Source organism: Anas platyrhynchos, chromosome 3 (genome assembly GCF_047663525.1).
Source record: "Anas platyrhynchos isolate ZD024472 breed Pekin duck chromosome 3, IASCAAS_PekinDuck_T2T, whole genome shotgun sequence".
Lineage (NCBI taxonomy): Eukaryota > Metazoa > Chordata > Aves > Anseriformes > Anatidae > Anas > Anas platyrhynchos.
Window position 1 is genome coordinate 43,471,331 of NC_092589.1, and position 16,379 is coordinate 43,487,709.

Consider the following 16,379-nt stretch of genomic DNA (forward strand, 5'->3'; position numbering starts at 1 on the left):
ACCAGAAAACGCCTTGTCTGAAATCTGTAAGGTCTTGCTGAAATCTGGCTTCTGATACAGAAAATCAGAGAATGGGACATGTCACTTTAGAACATCAGAAACAGAAGTTATTATATTTATTACAACATTATAGAACAGCATGAGTCATTTCAGTAATGCAAGAAAAAGTAAAACTGAAGCAATTGTATTGCTTGCAAATAGGTCAAGGAACCAGAATTTCGAACCAAAAGACTGTAATGCGAAAGAACTATATTCCTTAAACAGGATCAGACTCAGTATGAAAATGTATTACGTTTATTTCTGCAGTGTTAAAACCAGATTTTAAAATGTATCTTAAAAGTAGGCACGATGAATTTAAACATAGTTACTTTGACAAACATAGCATACGAAGAAATAATTTCACAAAGCAGAGTGGAGAAAAAACTTTATCAGGAAGTGAAGATTAGCCTTAACACAATGCAGACTGCGAGTACTTGGGAAGCAAGTCACTTACTTTGCCTAGTTGAAATAGTATTGGCTTGCTAATTTTGTATTAAATAATTTTCACAGAAAGAAATTTTGAAATCGGATCTCATTGTCTGCACAGCGGCTGCTGTTCTGTCATTTGCTGTCAGTGCCAGCACTGTGTTTCTATCATTAAGGGTATGTATCTGTCCTTTATTTTTTTTCTAAGGTATTATCTCTTTTATGCAAAACCACAGGATACTTTAGCTGGAAGAAATGGAGATTGTGGAAAGAGAAATTAGGGAAAATGTATTTACTGACCATGATAACTTAATGCTTTTTGATTTGCAGTGCAATTAGATTGTGGATATCTGTATTAGGCAAAGTATTACTTATCTGGTGTTTCTTCCTTTAATCCTTTGCATATCTGCACCTCTTTTAGGATATGCAACAGGGGAGACAGAAAGGACAAACCTAATCATTTACCTTTTCTCCTCCATTTAGGGGGAAAAGAAAACAACAATTCAACAATTGTTCATGCAAAATACATATTTCAAAACACATCCACCTGTGTAGTCAGTTTGAACATGAGTTTCTAAGTGCTCAGAAATACCATTTTAGGAAATGTTGTTATATATCTGCAAATTATAACTGTTTTTCTTTCTTTCTCACTTGGCCCAGCCATTTCTCAGCATTGTCCTGTTCGCTTTAGCATGGACTGTGGGATTTGTAACACATTACATACTTCCTCAGCTTCGCAAGCATCACCCCTGGCTGTGGATCTCCCACCCCATACTTAAAAGCAAAGAGCACCGGCAACGGGAAGTGAGAGGTTTGTAATGAAATCTTATCTAAACAATGGATGCAGTGGCTTGCAGCTTGTCTTGATTTAAAAACAAAAATCCAGAAGGAACAGGGATGAGGGGATAATTTATGTTTTATATTTGATAAGATGTCCCATGAGCCTTTTCTTTTCAAGGCTAAACAGTCCCAGCTCTCTCAGCCTCTCCTTGTACGCCAAACACAACAGTCCTTTAAACATCTTGCTGGCTCTAAGTGGCCTTTCATGAGCCATCATTTGATCTGCTTTTTTTTTTTTTTTTTGCTTTTACATTACGATACTGTTACTTGTGTTGCTTGATACACTGGCATTACAAATAATTTAAAAATTTAAATTGAAAGATTATAAATGAAATTGAGGTAGAATTATCTCTACTTTCTGACTTACAATTATGCATCATTTGGACAGCATGGATAATGCAAGTTAGCTTTAATTTCCATCATAACAGTTTTAGAGGAACTTAAAAATTGAAAGAAACTGTGAAAATTTCTTGATGACTTGTTCTTGTTTGTCTGTTGGCTTCAGCAGTGGTGCCCTGACACCAGTATTTGTAAATATTTTAGTATACTGGGGTCTGATTTCCTGTTCTGATTTAGTTATTTCCAGGAGCAGACAGTATACTTTGAGAAGGACAGATATTTTCCCCCAGCTCTCATCTTGTATTTGCTACCAGCCAAAAGCTTGCTTGTCATTTTTTGATGGATCCTGTGCCTTAATCATTCTCAATATATGTTCCTGAGGTGTTTGAAGACAATGTTGTCAGAACACAGTCTGCTGAGGGACTTTAATCTGTTCAGCTAGGCAACAAAAGAGTTCAGATCACTCTCTGCAAAAATACGCGTTAAGGATTTAAATTTTCTTTTAAAAATTGTGTCTTTCAAAATGATTACTTTCCAAACAAGGCTTGGGTATGAAAAGGTACCCAAGAGACTTGATTGAAGGTTGTCTTTTAACTTTTACTGCAATACAGCAAGGAAAGTGTAGTAGAAATATAGATGTTTTTAAGGTTCATGTCCAATTGAAAACATTGTTTGGGGCTTTCTCTCCTTGATAATCATGAAGTCTGATGTGTACCCAAGTTTCGTTGTTGCATTAACTTAATCATAAGACATTACTGTAGGTCTTCTTTGCTTTGTCCCCTATTAAGTCTGTCTTCATTTGTCAGAAAATGTTATTTTCCTAAATGCAATGACTCAGCTTTTGAAAAGGTTGAGGTCTACATAGAGATATGCCAGATTGATCTCCACAGATGGGTTTCCTTCTACTTTGAGATCAGATGCATTTCACATGGTACCTGCTACAGGTGGCAGGCTTTTCTGCTTCCTTTGCAGTCCTCATTTTATATAATTTATATTTCCTCACTTTGGGGTTTAAATATTATTGGAATGCTATGGTCTTCTGTGTAGAAAGCAAGAGTTTAATTTATTTATTTATTTGTCTATTTATTTATTTATTCCCTGGTCCCTCGAGCTGCTGAAAAGGATTTTTTATCATGTTCTGAGATGAGAGGCTGAGGAGAAAAAGTTGTGTAATCCCTTTGATAGATATGTCTGACAGGCTGTCTTCTTTCTTTTACCCTGTAAGAAAAATGTAGAAGCAGAACTTAAAGGTTACCTTTGTGTATAGCAGAAGGAGGTTGGAAAAGAACTGTATTCTATATTTTCAGGCGTGAACAGTAACAGGACAAATACACAAAGCAAGGGGTCTGTTAGCACTATTAACAGCATATAATTTAATTTTCAGCTTCCTAATTTTTGACAAGTGCAGTTCCTATGGTAAGGATGAATGATTGCTAGCAATTAGGTGAGCTGCTGGTAATGACAATTCCACAAGTTTATTCTTGGGTTTGTTTTACAGACTTCAGACGAGTCATTTGGACTTTCAGGCCCTCCACAATATAGCAATTTTCAGAACGGTTCTCATGATGCACCTATGAGATAACTGATTTATTTCTTGTTATTATTTTGTATGAGTGCAAGAAGAAAGGCTGAGCTTAAGATGTGTGAGCTTATGGTACAACAGATGTGTAGAAAGTAACGACAGACTGTGTGAGAAGGCCTGAAGCAAAAGATTCTTAGATTCTTTTCTCCTCCTTCCCCATCTCTGCTCTTATACCCCACAGACTCATCTAAGCCATTTTCAAACCATCCACTTCTTTCCCTGGGTGCCTGCTGAATATGTGCTATTTTTTTCTCTCAGCGTTGTCCATACATGCCTTGCCATGTCTCTTTCTGCTCCTGTGGCTACCTTCCTTTTGGTCTATTTGATATGCACATCTCTTTATTCAAGCTCAAGATCTTACACAGAAATTGGCTTTGGGCAGCCAGATGAAGTCCTGTAGAGCATAGAAGCTCTGAAAGCAATTTGTAGATCAGGAGAAGGAGAGAGCATAGAGAATAAAAGCTAGGTTCCAAAACAGGCATCTGTGTGTGTATAATCTTAGGAGGTAGCCTGTCAGCATGTTGTCGTTCTCTGTCATTGAGAAGGTGGTGTGTGGCTGTGTGTGTGTATACATAATTATTTTAATTTCTGCAGGAAAAAGTGTTGGAGATTCAGTAGCTGGCATTGTTATTTCTGAGTCAATACCAGGTTCTGCCTTCTTGTGCTTGTTGTATTTCTCCAATAACCTTGTGGAGATGAGTTCAGTTAAGAAGAAAGATGCTACTGTTTTCAGTACACAAGTGGTTCTGCACTCAGTTCACCTAAGTTCTCGTAGCACTTTAGTTGTACAGAACATTCCGTTCTTATTTAATATTCCCATTAAACCTGTGATCTTGTTAGAAAAGTCTACTGCAGAAAAAGATAACCTTTACAGGAGGGTGATGTGATCCTGGCAGATAGTTATTACAATAGCTGTTTTTAAAGTGTCTTGAGAAACATCTGTGACAATGTCTTGCTCCTATTACTCCTTCAGTCTTTAGATATCAAAGGGTATTTAGTAATGAGGTCAGTAATACTTTCCAGTCAAATAAACAATATTTTGCCAGTTGGAGAGAGAGGCACAAAGTTCAAATGAGGTTCCTGGTCAGAGCCAGAGCTGGAGAGGGCCTCTCCAGAACCATTGCATTACTAAAGGTGCTGTTTAATACAGTGACTAGTAATTGAATTAGGTAGAATCTGCCACTTAGCATGTGCCACCTCTTATAGTTTCTGAGCATTTCTCATGAATATGATTATAAAAAGCAAAACAGATACTCTCCAAACTCGGAGAGAAAAATGATTTCTCTGAAAAAAAAAAATGGATTTATTTGTGTAATGAATTAGTTGGTTTATTGTATTTATTAATATGAGCTAACTCATATTGTTACTTCTATGGTATTGCAGTGCAAAAATGCAGATAATTTGATGAAATGATGTGTTATCTGAATTTTTTATTTCAGATGCTGCTCATTTGATGTGGTTTGAAAGACTCTATGTGTGGCTTCAGTGCTTTGAGAAATACATCTTGTATCCAGCTATAATATTGAATGCCCTCACCATTGATGCTTTCTCAATTAGTAAATACAAGAAGCTTGGTACACAGTAAGTTGATTTGCTTATAACTCATGGCATGTGATTAGTAGACTATTCAGATTTACACTAAAGACTGAGAAATGAAATTTGTTTCTTAAATAAGTCTGCTTTTCACAATTTTCCTTTGTGCCTGAACTAATACATTATTAGTTCAGTATACAATAATCATTGGCTCTGCTGAAAAAGAAAAAAAAAAAAGCTACCATAGCACATGCTAAGGCATGACTCTAGTGAGAGACAGAGAAATTAAAAGATTAAAGAGCTATATATAGATATATATGGAATGTCTAAATGTCAATTAAAAGCAAGACGATCTATACTAGGCTGCAGGTGTCTGATGGGTATAAACACAGTGGGGTAACTAGAATTAATCAGATGAAAATGAGAAATCGAGGCTGGATATCAGGAAACATTTCCTAACTGAGGATTGTTAAGACTATGGCGTAGCCTCCCAGAGGAATTATCGGCAGCTTCACCACTCAAGTCAGACTAAACTGAATAAAATATTCAATAGCATAGAATGGCAGGTAGTCCTGCATTAAAAGTGGTTTTAGAAAGATATGGATATACTTTTTTTTTTTTTTCCTTTTCCCAAGTCTGTCTCTGATATTAAGCAGAAGTGATCCATGGACTCACAGTATGATTCTTGCAGAGACAGCCTTTTATGGTAAATATTTTGGTTGGTGACTTACCTACTGCAGATATTCAGCAGGCTTAGTGACTGCAGTATCCCCAGTGAGCAGAATTTCTGCAGTCTTTTTATCAGAATGACAGTGATGCAGATGATAAAAACAAAGAAACAGCTTGTGTTCAGGAAGGAAAGTTCCAGTATCAGGAAAAACTGCTGGGGCAGGGAGAAGTTCCTCAGTATTAATAATAATTTAGATTTTTGACTTTAAAAATTAGATTTAAAAATTAATGTACAAATGCATGTTTTGCTTATTCTTCTCTTAAAGAATAACACAGCTTTAAGGACTAATTTTTTTAATATATATATTTTTAAATATATTCTCTGCTTATAGTGGCTAAAACTAGCATAGATTGTTAAACAGATTTTTCCATACATTCCTCCCAGACAGCTGCTTTTCCAGAGAGACTCTCAATAGTCACTCAGATGGGCTGTGTATTTCCCTATTGACCTTTTTGTCCTTGGGAGATTCTAAGGTTGATGTGCTTCAGGGGTTTAGGTGTGTTATTCAGGGTAGGTCTGTGTTGATGACCATCTCTGTATTTGGTTCTGCAGGGCTGGGAAAACTAAAACATAATCAAAATGGTATTTTTCAGTGGTTAGCAGACGTGAGTGAATACATGCACAGAGCAAATATGTGGAGTTTAAAAGGTGCTATTTCTGCATAGTCATTCCTCAAAGCTAAATTACACTTTAAAGTATCACCTCCCTGAAGCCTTCAGAGGTAGTGAGTCTGTCCAAAAATCTTGAGATTAAAGAAAGCAATTACATTTGTCTGCCTCTGATTGTTTAGCCTGTAGGGGAATAACATGACAATCCTTTGCTTCCCCATCCTCCGTGTATATGTGTGATCACCTTGGATTTAAATCTACCTTTTAGCATGCCAATAAAAATAAAATTCCCGACTGCAATTTCAAAGAAGTTCCACTCAGGTATGCCCAGACTTCAATCAAAGAGATGCTGTGACTTAGGGAGCTAAACCCTATGCTGACAGTGGTAAAGCTATAGAGCTGTAGCTCCTTTCAGGCAGTAAAGCCCATGGGTGAATGCTGCTGTGTCAAGACTGCTGCTGACCTTGGTGGTACAAATCAGTTTGGGCTATGTTTACCCTTGTGACAACTGTATTAGTGGACTACAAGGAAGATGAACTCTTGTTTTTTTTAGTCCATAAGGTACAGAACCTGCCTTTCCTGCCCCTTGTTGGCTTTCTCCTGATCTGCTGCCTCTGGTAACAGGAGCACAGAGGCAGGAGAGGATGGAAGTTGCCACATCGCTTTCTGTCTGCTTTTTGTCTACACTGATCCTCATGTCTTTCCTTCTTTTTCTTGTAACTGAGGTTGCAGCACTCCCAGTATCCCCTTCTCTTGCACTCCTCTTTAGTATTCTTTCACTAAGACTAGCTTGTAAATGCCACACACAAGACCTTGTCCTCAGATCCTATCTCTTTCTCCTCAACTCTGTAAGCCCTTGAAGGAGTCCTAGATTCTCCTTTGTCCTTCATATGCCATGTTACTAACACAGAGAAAATACAACCCTCAGTATATAGATAGCTATTTTCTTTTGTTGGAACACTCCTTACTTATTTACCACCCGAGGATCAGAGTGTATCATGCTGCAGAGAAGGGAAGGCACTTCTGTGTCTGAAAATACCCAATGTGATAAGTTTCGTATGATTTGATTTTGGAGTTTTTCTCAATTCAAATCTATTTCTTAAAGTAAGTTTCATCTTGTTTTATGATTAAAAGAACTGAAGTGGTTTGCTTCTTGGAGAGGCAGCACAGCTGCTTTCACAGCCAGAAGTTCGCTACAACTTTGGAGACCCTAATGTGCTGGTTATTAGTGGGATTCATGCTGACAAGCTGAAATGCCTTCTCATGTTACCTGCCACAGAGAGTTCAGAAATAAGCCCTTATTTCTCATTCTCTCTCTCCTGCTTTCTCTCTACTGGGAGTTAAGGCACCGGGAAAGGCATCTTGTGCGACAGTGTCTTTAAAGAAGAGGGATAATGAGCAACTTATTACCTGTTACCCCTTGAGAGCATTATTTTATAAATGTCCTTTTTGTGAAATTTTCCAGGTGTTAACAGATTTGGTAAGGAAAAAGTTGTCTTTTTGCTCTATCATCTCTAAAATTTCCATGTGAAAATGCTTCCACGTTGTAAGAATTTTATTCTTTCTGTGAAATATAAGATCCAAATGGTTTGCACGTGACACATTGGGATGGATTCTGGTGACTTCAGAATCTATTCGATTTAGGCACTAGGTTAGCCCTTCAGGAATTTGGGGAAAATTGAAAACAGCAGCTTTGACAAGGCGAGAAATAAGGTCAGCTTGGTATTTCATTCAAAGAGTGATGTCCTGGTGATTCATTAGAATGACCTGCACTCAGAGAAACTTGTATCTTCATTAAGGAAAATACACAGTAATGAATAAATGCCACATGAGATCAACCTGGAAATGCACAGGCTGAGAGCCTTCCTAGAATGATGAAAACCTGTTTGGAGCTTTCTGGCCTGTCAAATGTCAGTCATGGCAGCAGGTATTCTCCTGGTTCGCAGCAGGATGGAGGAGAACCTCCTGTGCATTTTGCAAATATGTGGCCTACTTTATGAAGTCACTCAGTATTCATTAAAATCCCCATCTATTTTTACCAGCATCAAAACACAACACATCTCCCCAAAAGTGTTTGTGTTTGATTTACGTAGGAGAAGTCATCTGGCTCTCAGTTCACAGGGAGTTACTTGTACATGTCTATTAAGTTTATGTTGTCTTTTCAGGAATAGATCCAATACAGCTCTTAGGCATCAACATGTAAAACTGCAATCTGAATGTACTTGTTCAAGTGCCAGAAAGCCCTGGGGATGCCTAATATCACTAAATACTCCTGAACTTGACTTGATGGTTCATTAGGAGGCTCAAGGTGTACTTCTGAACGTGCCTGGAGCTTTCTGAATAAATCACTTTTACCTTACCCTGACTAGGAAGCAAACACCCAAAGGTTTTGAGCTGAGAGGTGTTACCCAACATGTGATCAGGATTGGGGTCACAAAATACTGCTTCTGTTTCCTTCCTTTTAAAGACTTTGGTGGTGCAGTCGGTGTTTCCTACTTCATTTAATGAAAGTCCAACTGCTGAGCTCCTGCCAAGAAAGTGGAGGCTATGGAAGGTTTGCTCCTGATTCCTCCTGCTTTGGTGGGAAGGAAGTTCTTGTAATGGTGAGGAATCATGGGTTCCAATTCCTGCTTTAAACCCTATCACCGTGTCTTCTAGTGGTTGTTAGATAAAAATACAGGACCATGCCAGTGTTTACTGTGTGGAGCCCAGTACTGTGTCGCATCTCAGGGGAGTGCTTGCCAACAAAGATGTGGAATCTTACTCTGCATTTCTGGTGACAAAAAGCCTTTAACCTTTCTTAGCAGAAGATTTAAACAAATGCAGTTGAGGGTACTTTGGAGGATGGAATGTGGGTCTCAATTCCTCCAGGGCTGGAAAGTGGATGGATTTGGGTTCTTTCCTTCCCATGCAAGAATTCTAGATAGCAGGGTGCTGCAGGAAAGCGTGGTGTCACAACCGCTCTATTGGAAGAATACAGCCATGGTCAGTTACCTTCAAGAATGAGCAAAAACGCTGAACTGTGCAGAAGGGAACAGAAGGAGACAAAGGCTCCACACCTGCAGTCTTAGGTCAGCGTGGGTTAAGATGGGGCATTGTGTTCAAACCCATCACCATCCTGGTGATTTCCTCTAGGATTTCCTCTAGGCTAACTTTAGACGTTTGCTTGTTGCCTGATTCTCCCCTCACACTGAAAGAGGAGCCTTTGGTTTTGATTCTACCTGGGTGATCTAAAACTGATGTCTGAGACCTTTCTAGTGTGTAACCCCCTAAGTGGGCTGTAATTATCAAGAGATCAAAATTGCTAAGATCATCTTTCTAATTCTGTAAAGTATCTTAAAAACAAAACTAAAAAATGTTAACCTCAAGTCTCAGAGTTCTGATATATATCCAGAGACTGGAATGGTTTTCTAAATTTAAGGTGTGCTAACACATTACCTCCATCTTTTCTTCTCATTTAATTCTACTACCTTTTTTTATTGTGTAGTTTTCTGGATAGTAAAAAAAGGAACATTATTGCCTTGGAGATACAGTAGCAAGCACTTTAATTTTTGGAGACCTTCATGGTTTTCTGCATGGTCACATAGCAGTTCTCAGCTTAAGTTCACTGTCTAATAAAGGAGAGTGAAATGCAGATTGCATGAATTTTATAACATGTAGGTACAATGCACAATTTCTTTTCATCTGATGAAGGAATTACTATATAGACTAGATGACCTGCAAAACAATAATATTAAGGATTTCAAGCATCTCATATCCATGGGGGTTTCTATCCATAATTTAGGCATAGTGTGTAATAGGAGAATATTTATAAACTGTGATCAAGTTAAATTTCTAGTAATAAAAATTGGAGTGGGTTCAAGATGTTTTCTTATATTACAGCAATAGATTAATGGAAGCATGAAGATAAATTCTGAAACAAATTTTATTTTAAGAGCTATATATAGTATAGCCTTTTTAGGTTCTTGGATTTTAGTAGCCAATACTCTTCTTTTGGTACCTAATTATTTCTTTATCACAGATTACAAGTGCGTGGTAAAATACAAAGTTGCAGATGGGTAATGTGATTATTAAGAGAACACAGGATTAACATCAGAAATCAATAAGATGTGTAGATTTAGATATACAAAGCAATCTGAAACACATCTGGTGCAGCTATTTGTATTTAAGAGCTTCATAATTCAATGTTTTTATTACTTTGACTTGATTAGGTTTTTCTTTCTGTATTTCTTACAGCTGTGATATTATCCTGATAACAGTTGCTGGGATGAAACTCCTCCGTTCCTCATTCTGTAATCCTATTAATCAGTTTGTTACTTTGAGCTTTACTGTGATCTTCTTCCGATTTGACTATAGAGACATTTCAGAAAATTTCTTGCTGGATTTCTTCATGATGTCCATTGTGTTTCACAAGGCAAGTTTTCTAACTACTGTCATTTCTTTGGAAAAATGTATTTCATAGCTTTGATTTATCTTCTCAATGTCACTGTGCTGATCAATATGTGGTGGTATTTGTTAGAAATGATGCAGACATATATAGGCACAGATGATTGGTATTATAGAGGAGAAAAATCTGTAAGCTAAAACCAAGGTTTCAGTTAAATGTCTTCAGTTTTTGTGCAGTGTTTTGCATTTACTTTTTGTTCACATGTTGTTACAGAAGTTCATAACTATCATTTTCAAGAGCAAAATCCTCAATGAGTTGGAAAGAGCCTCTTGGGTCATTAGTGCAGGGCTGCCCTCCAGATCAATCGCCTGGGTGTTTTTTATCTATGTTTCCTTTGAATGCCTCTTGTATTCAACTCAACAACTTCCTCTGGGAAATTATTCCACTAGATAATCATCCTCAGGATAATAAATGTTTTCCTAATGTCAGACTTAACATTTTTCTTTTCCTAGTTTCTATGCGTTATCTTTGTAATGCTGCCCTTAACCTTAACCTCAAAGCTCCTTCCTCTTTCTCATTGTTAACCCTTGGCTAGTATAGAATGTTTTCTAGTTGCATTAACTTCCAAAACAAACAAACCAATAAAACCAAACCAACAACAAAAAAACACTTTCTGCATCATTTGGATCATATCCTGCCTTGATTGACTATCTATGCTGTTTCACTGGGAAAAGTAGATTTAACTGATACCTAGATAAAACATGAGAAAGTACTGAAGACTGGCCTGAAGCTTTTACCAATTCTTTCACATTTAGCTTTTAAACTCTCTGGTCCCTGATTGTTGTAACATACAATACGGTCCAGAGGTAATTCTGCTGAGGTGCTTTTTTTTCTTGTCCTTTGTTGTTGATTTTGTTTGGTGGGTTTCTTTCACTAAAATATTCCTGCTACAAGTGTGAGTATGACCCAGCTAACATGACTTCTTTTATGAGAGAAGAAAGGCACGGTTCCATATTGACTGTAGTATGTTCTGTGGGAGATGCCTATCAATGCGTAGATGTATTGAGCCCTTCTCAGCTAACACTGCTGCTCCCACGCACACCAAGTTTCAGCCTTCCTGAGGAAAAGCCCAGTTTATTGGTGTTACGTTGGTGGTTCCCAGTCACTCAGGCAAAGTGCAAAGCAGAAATTGAAGGCTTTCTCCTCACTTATTTCTGTGCTGCTGGAAGGGAGGAGGGGAAGGGAGGACTAACAGTAAGGTTGTGAGTCATCATGGCCTTTTTTTTCTTGGGCCACTGTCCAGCAGCAGCTTCACCTTCTTAAAGCCTCCAATCCTCAGTCCTGTACTGTTGCTCTGCTGCACCACCTCTGTGCTGGGGTGAGAAGGCAGGGACTAAGGGATGAAGTGAGGAAGAAAAGGAGCAAGAAGAGCTTCACAACCGTCTTTTAAGAAGCACTGCTTTAGGAAGAACCGCTCCCCACCACATACTATGTGATCCTAAAATAGGGTCAGAGTAACTTTTAAGCTTCTTACCTCTGAGGGAAGATGAGTAGTGAAAGGGATGCAGAACTTGTTTGTGTCGTGGCAGTTTTTCAAGTACTTGTTGCACTACTGTGTTCCCTAGGGAAAGGGTGTGTGTGCGTTTTTACCACCAAAGCAGGTTGTTGATTATGTGCTTCAACAGAAACCCTGTGTCCAGTTAACAACTTATATAGCCCTGAACCTAATTCTCCAAAAACCTCCTTAAGGAATCAAAAAATGAGCATCGAACTTGGAAGTTTCAGGATACATTAATTCTTTTGAAAATGTTGACCTTGTAAGCGTATCACAAAATACTGGTGTGAGCTATTATATATTTTTTGGAAGAGAGAGACGTAGAGGCTTTTCAGTGTTGGTCGGGTGGTTTTTTTTGGAGTTGCTTCGTTAGTCTGGATCTACTGTTCACTGTACAAAGGAAAGTTATAGCAATAGAAATGAGATAATGAAGGATGCATACCAAACTGAGTAGAGATGTGTGCTGGAATAACTGTTCTAATACAGGCTTTCAACCTAGTAGAGATGTGTTTTTAAAATGCAGTTTTAGCATTGATCTGTCATCTTCTCCATATCTCATTAAATCTGAAATTTTGCAGGTCATTAGTTCATCAAGTGGACTTTCCATGCTCCATTTTAAAAAAATGAAATTAAGTGGTTGAATTATTTATATTACAAAAGCACACGCACTGTTTCACAGTGATCATTAAAGCCAATCTGAAAAATAGCATAGCAGATGATAGCAATTAAAGTCCTATTAATTTCAAATCGTAAAGAACATATTTTCTTTACTGTAATTAAGGTCTGAGCCTTTATTAGCTCAATATTGTGGAACTTCTTAAAAGGATATGCTCACTTGGGGATAAAGATGATACGTGTATTCCATACTGTAGGCACTAAGCAAACTACATCCAGATCTGTACCTAAAAGCATTACAGGCCTTCACAAATTCTGTCCATCTGTAGTTCAGTCATTTTTATGTTTGAAGCTATTTTTAAAAAGATAAAGACAAGAACCAGAATAGTTTGTGTTGTCTTCACCTTTGGCTATGCAGAAGTTATCACACAATCATGGCTCTTACCTGCTTGCTTGTTGAAAGTGTCAACTTCCTACCATCAGAATTATGGAACCCTACAAGTGCTATACTTTAGTCATAGTGATGGCAATTTTTCAGCATGGTTACCCCGCAAAAAAAAAAAAAAAGATTTGCATGCTGTCAGAGCAATGCAGCAGTAAGCATTTATTTTCTTCTGCCAGAAACTGGAGAAAGTGTCTAAATTCAACAGACATTCACAACTGTGCTAGTGAATCTTGAAGCAGATTGTGTTGAATAAAACTCTGCTAATAATGTTGGCTGGGATATTTCTGAATATCTGATTGTGCTTCTCTCATTTTCCCCATTGTGCAGTTGATTTAATGTACTTTAGTAAAATCAGATGCTCCAAATGAGCATATTGCCCTCTGAAGAAGTTGAGGCATGGAAGTCCGAATCATGGCACTGAGATTATCCGTTTGCAAATATCCAAACCACCCACACTGGGGTGATAGAGAGAACAAGAGAGTCTATTCAGTTCTATTCCTGAGGCTTTTTTAACCAACATAAATTTTTGGTCTATTTTAACATGATTATTAATACCACATGATTAATTCACTTTTTTTTGGAACAGCTGTTCACGTTCTGACCAGTTTTCAGAATGTGAAAAATTAATGCTGGAAGTTCATTAGCCATATGTTGAGTATGCTATTTTGTCTTTCAAATTACTGAAGGAAGGGAGCAAGATAAACATTTAGAAAAGACGTTATTTTTAATAATGATTACAGCTTTCAAATCAAGTGGAACAAGACTTCTCAATCTTTCTTATTTCAGGACATTCCATGTAGCCACCCACCGTTTGTCTTGTTGGCTACAGCCTCGGATTCTCCTGTCTGAAATTCCCATTGTCTATAGTCTTTAAATCAGAGCTGAATGGCCTTTTTAAAAATGTGATAGTTCATTCAAAAACTGTATGTATACTCTATGGGAAATTGAACTGGATAATCAAGACAGTCTTCGTGGTCTTCATGATTCCATGTAAACTTCTGATATAAGCCAGTTGTCCTCTTGGTCTTTTGAGGAGATGCTAGAGTATCAGTGCACAGGTTAATAAGTATGTTCATACTAGGTGAAACAGGAAAACCACGTGTAATTGCGAATATATTCTTCACAAGGCACATTGAAGATGGAATCTATACAGGGGCTTAGGAGGTTTCTTTGTAGGCACCTAACAGTAAGAACTTTTTTCTGTAGTAGGGTAGAAACCATGGGAATATTAACCAGTTTGGGGGTATGGAAAGAATACACGGTTGTGCAACGGTGAAAAGATGGACCTTTCTTATAATGGTGAAAAGATGGATCTCTGATTTCTACGGAGGAAAAATTCTAACATACATAACACACACAAGAAGGAGAGCATATGAAGTGTGATATAACTCACCAAGTCCATCTTTCTTCAATGCAGTTTAAAAAATAATAAAAGGAATGTGCCCAGCACTGTCCTCCTTGGCAGCTGTGTGAGCTGCTTTTAAAGGGTTTCTGGAATAACAGCTGTTGAAGTCAAGAATGAAGAGGTATTGTGAAGTGTGATTTAGAAATCAATGCAAATAATTTTAAAACAGCCAGGATATTGGTTTGGAACTGGTTTAAGTGTTAACAGAAATGCCTAGGGCAAGGCTTGTCCCCAGCTCTCTTCTGTGTTCTGAAGATCCAGCTTTGCATTTCATCCAGTGCCATGCGCATCTTTTAACTCTTGTTGGTGAAGTGTGATACTGTCTTCCTGAACTACTTTTGGAGCTTTGATTGGTGCCAATGTTGATTTGAGGAAGCAAAGAGAGAAATGACTGGGGAGGAAAGAAGAGACATATCCACTTCTTCTTTGTGATGTTTGTATCTGGCAGTGTCCAAACTAAGGCCAACTCTCCCTCAGTTGTAATATCCAGGAGACAGTGTACATAGTTGCCTGTCTGCAATTAAAAAAAAAAAAAAAAAGCGTCTGGTTTACTTTTCTGCAGTTGCAGACTTCCTAGGCAATGCTGACCATAGCAACAAGGAAATAGCAGCATCCCTCATGCCTGTGGATGGACACCTGCAAGAAGTAACAAAATGGTCCACTGAAAGAGTCACCATGTCTTAAAACAAGGTGATACCCAAGGATCAGTCCATGCTGCTTCCCAGAAAATTAAGATTCACAAGCTCAGGCAAAGTGGACACCAGCAAGCTCTCAGATGGACTTAGCTGGGTTCTTAAAACAGCTTAGGAATGTTGGGGTATTGCTACCAAAGTCACTCTGCTGTTCGTAGTGGTCTGGCTGTATGGGTGAATCCTTTTCAAGGAAACATGCATAGGTGAGCAGTTTGAATCTTGAGCCTGTAGCATTATCTAACTTACCTGAATGGGGCCGCTGGGAAATCAACCTGTTTCCATTTTTCCTGCAGCTGTATCTTTCTTAGAGCCATAGAAAAGATCTACATGCATGTAAATGGAAAAAAGTGATCCTTCTCCAGTAACACAGATGGAGAACTTCAAATTCTTGTCATCTTTTAATACAGAGGGAGAATCTCCATCAGCAGACAAAGAGTATTATAAGTTCTCTTGACTGGAGTGCCTCTTCCCTGCATTCGCTCTCTTACATGATCTAGTTGGTTAAAGAAACTGCCTGCATATTTCATGCTGTGCTACACAGATACCTTTTTGGCTTGATAAAATCATCTTGTCTAGTATTTCATACCAGATTGCCAGTACAAATGGGTGGAGCAGGTTTACAATCCACTTTGAAAATATTTGAGTTTCTTATACCTGTGCTACAGCCATTCACGTAGGCCGGCACTAGGTCTGCAGCATCCATCTGGGCCTGAAACAAGCTGATCATCTTGCCTCTTTCTTTTGTACTGTAATTGGATTTTATGTGCCTGACGGTGGGTTTCAGCATGCAACTTCTTGGCTATTCAAGTTGAACTTCATGATACAGGACTTCAAGGATGGAAATAGCTGCTGCAAGAACAGCATTTATGCCGAGATTGTAAATGCTGTTCTGATCCCCTCAGTCTGTAAGCATCTAAGCTGGCATTGCCCTTGCAATCAGTGTTGGTTGCCCTGTAAACTCTGTGTGGTTGCTTCTGGCAATCTCTGTGGGTGCTTTTGTTGTTGTTTTTTGCCTGTCTGCTCACAACTCAGAGCAAACAGCAGCATGTTGGAGGTTCCTGTATGCCAGGCTGCGGTGAGTTGGTTCTTTTACCTGTAACTTTCATGTGTAGAGCACAAGTGAGATGACGTACCTGTTGAATTCTGCACTTCAGAATATCAGTTTTTGACAAATCCATTCAAC

At 38.3% G+C, this 16,379-nt stretch overlaps 1 protein-coding gene across 3 annotated transcripts in view; it reads left to right on the forward strand.

Moving 5' to 3' along the window:
• PCNX2 (pecanex 2) overlaps positions 1–16,379 on the forward strand; it is a 153,468-nt gene that overhangs the window by 73,887 nt on the left and 63,202 nt on the right. For all 3 annotated transcript variants that reach the window (XM_038176128.2, XM_038176129.2, XM_038176127.2), the window contains 4 exons: positions 550–642; positions 1,126–1,276; positions 4,666–4,807; positions 10,334–10,511. In XM_038176128.2, the coding sequence (XP_038032056.2) occupies positions 550–642; positions 1,126–1,276; positions 4,666–4,807; positions 10,334–10,511 (564 nt within the window). The remainder of the gene's footprint in view (positions 1–549; positions 643–1,125; positions 1,277–4,665; positions 4,808–10,333; positions 10,512–16,379) is intronic.